This window comes from Coenobita brevimanus, chromosome 51 (genome assembly GCF_032717465.1).
Source record: "Coenobita brevimanus isolate Jiangsu-jjx chromosome 51, ASM3271746v2, whole genome shotgun sequence".
In the NCBI taxonomy this organism is placed as follows: Eukaryota; Metazoa; Arthropoda; class Malacostraca; order Decapoda; family Coenobitidae; genus Coenobita; species Coenobita brevimanus.
This window is the reverse complement of record NC_137004.1, coordinates 30,980,665-30,988,866: the sequence shown is the minus strand read 5'-3', so window position 1 is coordinate 30,988,866 and position 8,202 is coordinate 30,980,665. Positions and strand designations below refer to the sequence as shown.

Here is an 8,202-nt window from a genome sequence, read left to right as displayed (position 1 = left end):
TAAAACATTGTTCAAGGCTGGCAGCCTTACATCTTTATCACCTCTCTTCTTATGCAGTTTTTTGCAGTGTCCTCTTGCTGATGTTTCCCCATATGTTAAGTAATCATTATGTCTTTTTTCTCCTTCCCTGATATGCATTTATATAGCATTATCATGTCACCTCTTTTCCTTCTCTCCTGTAGTGCTGGTAGATTCAGTTTATTTAGTCTTTCTTCGTAGCTTAGATCCCTTAAGTTTGGTATCCATCTTGTAGCGGCCCTTTGAACTTTTTCAATCTTGTCTATGTGTTTTTGGAGATGAGGACTCCAGACTACTGATGCATACTCCAGGGTTGGCCTGATGAATGATGTTATTATCCTTCTTAGCATGTCTTCATTTATGTACGTGAATGCTATTCTCATATTTGCAAGCAGTGTATACATGTTCCGTACCTTCTCACTGATGTGGTCAGCCGGAGATAGTCTGTTATTGATAATCACACCTAGGTCCTTCTCTCTTTCTGATGTGTGTAGGATTTTATTTCCTAACGTATAATCCCAATCAGGTCTTTATCCACTTTTACCAAACTTGATTACATGACACTTGTCCACATTGAATTCCATATGCCGTGTATTACTCCATTCATGAAGTTTATTTAATTCTTCTTGTAGCTCTTTACAAGAGTCTGTGTTAGTAATTCTCCTTTGTATTTTTGCATCATCTGCAAACATATTTAGATAGCTTTCATTTCCAGTGTTACTGTCTATATCATTTATATACATTAAAAACACGATTGGTGCCAGCACTGAGCCCCGTGGTGCTCCACTAGTCGCTTCTTTCCATGATGAGTAGTTTCCCCTTAGTACTGTTCTCATTTCTCTTTTTATGAGAAAATCTTGCATCCAACAAAACAGTTTGCCTCGAATTCCTCCTTGATGGTACAGTTTCCATAAAAGTCTTTGGTGTGGTACTGTGTCAAATGCTTTCTTGAAATCTAAATAAATACTGTCCACCCATCCTTCCCTTTCCTGTATTGTGTTTGTTACTCTGTCATAGTAGCTCAACAGATTAGTAACACATGATTTTCCTTTTCTGAAACCAAACTGTCTTTCTGTGTGTGTGTGTGTGTGTGTGTGTGTGTGTGTGTGTGTGTGATAGTGAAATGTCAGAGTAAAAGGAAAGAAATGTAGTGGACAGAGTGAATGAGAAGGGAGGAAAAGAATGAAATAAAAGAAATGAAGAGGGACAAGATAACAAAGTGGGAGAAAAATGTGTGTGTGTGTGTGTGTGTGTGTGTGTGTGTGTGTGTGTGTGTGTGTGTGTGTATTTACCTATTTGTAGTATACAGGAATTGAGCAATGCTTGTGTTGTCCTGTCTCCATATCCACATTTATCAAGTCTACCTTTACACACATGAATGTTTTTCTCATGCACCACCTCTTCGTTTAAGTCGTTCCAAATATTTAAGTATTTACCTAATATACCTAATTATGATATACACGGAATGTACTATGCTCGTGGGTTTCCGTCGCTGTTTCTCAGTAAGTCAAATTTAGCTTTAAACTCGTTTAAGTTTTTAGACTGGACGATCTCTTTGTCCAAGCTATTCCATAAGTCTATACTTCTGTAAGGAAAGCTATATTTCTTGATATCCTTCAAGCAGCTTGACTTTTTCAATTTCATTCCGTGTCCTCTTGTTGCTCTCTTATCCCATAAAAACAGATCTTCTTTGTCAATTTTATCTACTCCCACCATGGTCCTGAACACTGCAATCATGTCTCCCCTCTTTCTCCTTTCCTCTAAGGAAGGCAAATCCAGTTTTTCCAGCCTCTCTCTGTATGACAGGTCTGTCAGACTGGGGACCATCTTGGTTGCTGTTCTTTGTATTCTCTCAATCTTGTTTATATCTTTCTTTTTGTGTGGGGACCACACTACCGCTGCATATTCTAACCTGGGGCGGATCATGGCCATTATCAATTTTTTCATCATCTCCTCATCCATATAATGAAATGCTACTCTTATGTTAGTCAGGTGTGTGTGTGTGTGTGTGTGTGTGTGTGTGTGTGTGTGTGTGTGTGTGTGTGTGTGTGTGTGTGTGTGTGTGTGTGTGTGTGTGTGTGTGTGTGTGTGTGTGTGTGTGTGTGTGTGTGTGTGCTGGCTAATACTGGGGCGAGTCATCATCATTACTTGCAGCTATCGTTTCTGAGCTCGACTCCCCCTCACTTTCTACACTGCCACTTGTATCACTTGCATTTTCTGGGTCAAAATTACTGTCACAGTCATCTAAAGAATCTTCTGAAACCTCCACATTACTGTCAGTATCAATATCAAAATCACCAACGTCATCATCACTCTCAAAGACACACATGACTCCATAACGAAGAGAGTAAAATTTCTCTCTCTACGCCTAAATCGCAACCGATATGCCAGCCTCACCTGGAAGAGTTGGTGCCAATGTTGGAGAGTGTTATATAACTACTCTCCATTGAAGGGAAATAAAAAAATGATTGGTCAATGAGAATCTACGTCACGGAATGCGGTAGATCCTTGGTTGAAATTCATGTTTTTATTACGCTACATGATGTCAGAAACATGCCACACTCAATGCAGATAAAACACACACATATGGTCCCTATACAAAGACAAATCCCAAACTGAGCTTCTCGGGGACCCATTCACACCAGCTTATTGGCATGGTAATAGCTTACCACGGCCGGTGATCCAGGGCGTCAGAGGTGGTAGGGTGTGTGGTAAGCATTTACCACAAAACATACATTCAGTGAAGATGGGGTTAAACAAGGGATGCCAAAACCTCGTCGTGTACTTCTCTGTACAAAAATTCGTCCAACCATACCTCTTTCTTCCATACTCATCTACCCTACTGTCAACTTCTTCTTGGCCTACCATACATCTTCCCACCTTCAAATTCTATCTATTGCCAGACGCCTTAATCCCATATGGGGTGGCCACAAACAAATTGCCGCCAAGTCGCCCTGTCCCCCGCCATTTCACTGCCTTGCTCCCAGCTCACACCCCTCTCTCTCATATACCTCTCCACTCCATCCCTCCATCTTATCCTTGCTCTCCCCCTCCTTCTCTCCCCCTCCACCTCACTCACATACGCTCTCCTCATCTGTCTCTCACTCTCCATCCTCTCCACATGGCCAAACCACCTCAGTGTGTTTCTCCTAACGCTTCCTATCACATCCACATCCACACCACAATGCTCCTTCACTTCCTCATTTGTCAGTCTGTCTCTCCATGTGACTCCTCATGCTCCTCTCAAATAACTCATTTCAAAATCATTTGCATATAATTATCCTTTCCACCATACTTTCCATACCCACTCTCTTCATAAGACGATTCCAAAAGGGCATGCTCTTTTAAACTCTGTTGTCCATGGATGTCATTACTCCATATATTTCATGAATCTCATTATTTCTTATCCTATCCACTTTCTGCATTTCACTCAATACAAGTTTCTCCTAAGCTGAACAAAATCATTAGGTAGTAGCAAAAATAACATTAAAAATGTATCACTGAGCTAAAGGGATTAAAACAACACAACTGATCTCACAACATTCCTAATGAGTCTGACTTGTGAAGTGACATCATCAGCAGGCAAGTACTGAATAATATCACCTGGGAATACTAAGAAAATTCAATTAGTCATATATCAACTAATCCAGTGTTGCCCCATGAGGAGGGTAGGAGCCTGGGGCTAGACAAGTTGGTCTTGATATTTAAGATGAGAGTGACCAGCCTCACTTATCCCTGAACGGCATTACGTGAGCAATAAACCCCAACCACTCCTTGGATATAAACCTGCACTGGCTCAATCCAATTGGGAGTTCCTTAACTGCCCACTAAACCACCAGGTGCCGTAATTTTGTCATATGATTATCACCCAGAATAGTAAATGGTTTCCTGGTGTACAGGAAACTACTTGGCTTGTCACTCAGTGCAGAGTCACCCAGAGACAGAAGGAAGAGGAAAGAATGAAGGAAAGAATGACAGAAGAGGAAGGATGAAAAGAATGAAGAGATGAGAGGGCAGACATTCACCAGCGGAGCTACATCAAGTGAGTGGATGGTAAGTGCCCCCACCAACCACTAATAACAAAAAAACTTTAAAAATACATAATCTGACTGAAGAGAACAATATAACAAAAAAAAAATTACAATATTCCCAATAAGCCTTACCTGTGAAGTGACATCAGCAGAGAAGCCCAAAACTTTCGAGTAGAAGACCATCTCAGCTTCTAATGCCAACCTCAAGTTTTCTGGTTTAACAAATCCATGGTATTCACCTGTAATTGAGGAAGATGGTCAACTGCAGGGGGAGTAGGTGGTGGTCAAAAATTAAAGCAATCATCTGGTGCCTTAAAAGGGAGAGGCAGGAAAATCTGATTACTGTACTGTACTTGCTGGTGAGGAACAGCTTCATATTGTGAAACATATACAGTTGGGTGGCTCCACAGCCCATTTATACAAGCATATCTCACTCCCTCCCTGTCCCCAAGAGGAGGACGGTGAACTGCAGGGGGAATGCAGCTTCACCGTGCAGTTCAATGGGTTCACATCCCGATAAGCCTGGTGCTTTAATAAAAAACTATAATCTACAAGACCCACTGTCATGAAAACATCCCCACAATATTAATGTATCACTCCTGAATGAGACAGTCCCGGATTTATTCAATATAAACAGTGGGTACTAGTGCTGAAGTCATGGCATGTGAAGGTGTATTATATGTAATAAGAATCTTGGGCTAAAGCAAATGAGCTGTCAAGTATACGAGTATGCCCAGAGTCTGACACATAAAAGTATTGAAAAAAAAAAAAAAAAAAAAAACAATATTGCCTCCTTAGGCTCCTGACTCCTGACTAACCCAGTTCAACTGCAGTTGTACTGTTGCCATGACATGCATATTAAAAACTGTACTGTAGAAAGGAAGGTTTCAACGAAGTACACATCTTTAGTCCTGAAGACTGAAAAAATTAGGGGAAGATAGTGAAGAAGCACCACTGCTCTAAAAATGGCTCAATGGGCCCCCTGAAGATGTTGCCAGATACCTGAACTGGTCTGTAAAAAAAAATTATAATAATAATAATACAGTAAAGCTTGATTAACCAGCATCCGATGCATCGGCACATCCATATAACTGGAATGCAAATTCGATCCGGCATGGGGTCGAAAATATTCCGGATACTGGTCTTTTTGTGTGTATTGTAGTGTACACTCACGATCACTAATTTCTGCTCAGGGGTGCCCCCTTCGTACCCTCATATACCCAGGGAAGACGGGAGGGAGGTACGAAATGAGCTCCACCCACCTCTACTCCAGCTCCCAACCCTCCCCCATACCCCTACCCCTCCCAGCCCCCCACTCGTCATTCTTAACTGGCAGTTACATCTCAAGCTAACCTCATACTTTACACTCATAGTCACATTACTAATACACAAATACAGAACACTAGGATATGTAAAAAGTATAGAATATGACTATGAACACGCTGCAGCAAGAAATTAATGCATTATAACGCTGACAATAAAACAAAAACGTTAACAACAGCCATCCCAGGCCTCGTGTGTGTGTGTGTGTGTGTGTGTGTGTGTGTGTGTGTGTGTGTGTGTGTGTGTGTGTGTGTGTGTTTATTTTTTTTTGCAAAGCAGTGCACCCAACACAGGAGGCCTGAGGTGGCCGTTGTTAATATTTTTGTTTTACTCTCAACGTCATGATGCATTAATTTCTTGCTGCAACATGTTGATAGTTATATTCTTTTAACATATCCTAACGTTCTTTGTCTGTATTAGTAGTTGGACCAAGAATGTTAAGCATGAAATCAGCTTGAGACGTAACTGTTAGTTAAGAATGATGGGTGGGGTGAGGGGTTGGGAAGGGGTATGGGCGATGGTCGGGAGCTGGGGTAGTGGCGGGTGGAGCTCATTTCGTTCCCCCCTCCCCTCTTCCCTGGGTATTTTGAGGTAGGAAGGTGGCACCCCTGGGCAGATATTAGTGAGCATGAGTGTACCTGCACTGTATCTTACCTGTACTGTATCTAATACTGAATAATGTACTTTATGAAATAAAGTTCCAAGTTTGGTACTATTTCATTTGTTTGACTTTCCAGAAAATTTCTAAAAGTAACATCTGATTATCCAGAAAATTCCATATCCGTAATGGAAGAATAACCATGCATTCCGGTTAATCGAGCTTTTACTGTAATAATAGAAAATAAACAATACAGTATACTGCATTCCATCTATCAACTAATTCTTCTTTTACCCAATTAAGGATATATGGGGCTGTGGTACTCAGCTGCAATATTTAAGGCAAAGATAACAAGTTGCTTTCCCCTGAGTGGCCTTGTGCTGGCATTGAACCCTAACCACCCTTCACGTGTAATCCCTTATGGGCTACATCCAGCTAGACTGCTTTAACTCACTGGACTACACAACTCATTGAATATTATATCACATTTGACATGAGGGGAGAGATTTCTGAGTAATGAATAAAACAACTGGAACTGTTTTTGCATGATTATTTGCCAGAGAAATGACAGACATGAACTAAGCTGGGCAACCCAGGTGCCTGTCTTGTCTAAAGTAGTTTTTCTTTCAGCTGGGAGAAATCTCAACAATCTCTGGGAAATGTAGGCGGCAAATATGATTACAGTAAGTGCTTCTGGATGACCAATAAAGTTAGTTATGATTAAAAATTATTTTTTCTAGATTGCTTCCATATGTATTCATAGTCTTCATTAAAGGGTGAAAATGTTTGGGATGTGTTTGTAAGAGGAAGGATTTGTAGAGAAATAATACAGAGAATCTGTATTCCCATCCTCATTCAGATAGTTGGGGCACTGATTGTTGAGATTTCCGACAGCTGGGAGGGGGGAAAAGAAAACAAAAAAAATGTGCTTGAAAAAGGGGTGTGCAGGGAGGTCAGTGAAGGTTTACTCTACCTGTCAATGTGGTAGGAAAACATCTTTCCCATCCTCTCTCATTCAGTCCCCATGTGCTTTTAAATGTATATGACACCATCACACAAGATACATTAAGTTCTAATTCAAGTTGCCTTTCATTACCTTTCAGTTTTGCAATAAGTCCACAGTAAATTAAAGAAAGTGTTTGTTAAAGTTCCACTGCTATCTATAAAGCTTAATGGCCAGTTTCTCCCAAATAACAGTACAAATTGTGGGCAGAAAACTGTTGTGATATGGAAGGTCTTAACTTATACCAATGACTGCCTTTAGTTCATCCACCTTAAACTGATGGTTTTTATCCTTTGCAGGTAGTCTCCCTCTGCTCAACTGCAGATTATGACAATATCATGCTTTATATCTTTTCCATACTACTACTTCATGACCAGTATATTATGCATTAATCTCATTACAGTTCTGGCATTGAAGGCGGAGAGATTTCAAGTTTCGAAAATATTAAAGTGGGCAGAGTACAGATAATTATATACACTCAACACCCTGCTATAGCGCGTTCAGCTATTGCGGTTATCTGCTATTGCGCACACATCAAATGCACAACCATACATACTATCACGCACCCCAAGACCGCTATCACGCGTCGAGTTTGAAGCGCCCAGGATGTGAACGCCACACCGGATTGGTGCAACTCATCTGCCTACGCCACAGAGCACCCCCACTGGTGATTGGCTGACGCTCCCCAACGACCAGCCACTTAAGTTGAATGCGCATTAGCTCTCTGCCGACAGTGAAAGAGGAATTCCTTCCACTGTTTTTTTGCGTGTGATATAATGGCTGACAGACAGCACAAAAAAACACCCACCATCGTCAACAATACCACGGACATTTGAAATTCATCTAGATGGATTCCTGCCGAGGATACGACAGGCAAAACAGTGTGACCAAAACCCAGGCGACTCAACAGAGAATATATCGTACTATGGCATTGAACATTCAGCCTAACACTGAATACTTATTAGTATTTTAGAATAAATATCAATCGTTTTAAAACCCTTATAAAGAGTTAATACTTCCTATACCGAGAAAACTGCGATGTCAACAAAGTAATCACGTGTTTACAACCGAGATGGGGCCCTGACAATGTGAGAGGCATGTCCTTTGCCGAGGATACGAGGAACGTGTGTGATAGCGTCCAAGTTTTGTTCCACTTAAATCTTCCCTGGCCATTCCTGATACGAGGTACCATGTGATACACCCTTTAGCTGTGGACACTAAAGGAATCA

General features: G+C 41.1%; 1 protein-coding gene across 1 annotated transcript in view; it reads right to left on the bottom strand.

The window, feature by feature from the left end:
• Positions 1–2,137: 2,137 nt before the first annotated feature.
• The window catches only part of LOC145400196 (uncharacterized), a 97,158-nt gene continuing 91,093 nt past the window's right edge, over positions 2,138–8,202 (bottom strand). Inside the window, exons 15-16 of the mRNA XM_080272711.1 lie at positions 4,161–4,288; positions 2,138–2,332 (exon numbers count right to left, since the gene is read on the bottom strand). Coding sequence (XP_080128837.1) covers positions 2,138–2,332; positions 4,161–4,288 — 323 coding nt within the window. The remainder of the gene's footprint in view (positions 2,333–4,160; positions 4,289–8,202) is intronic.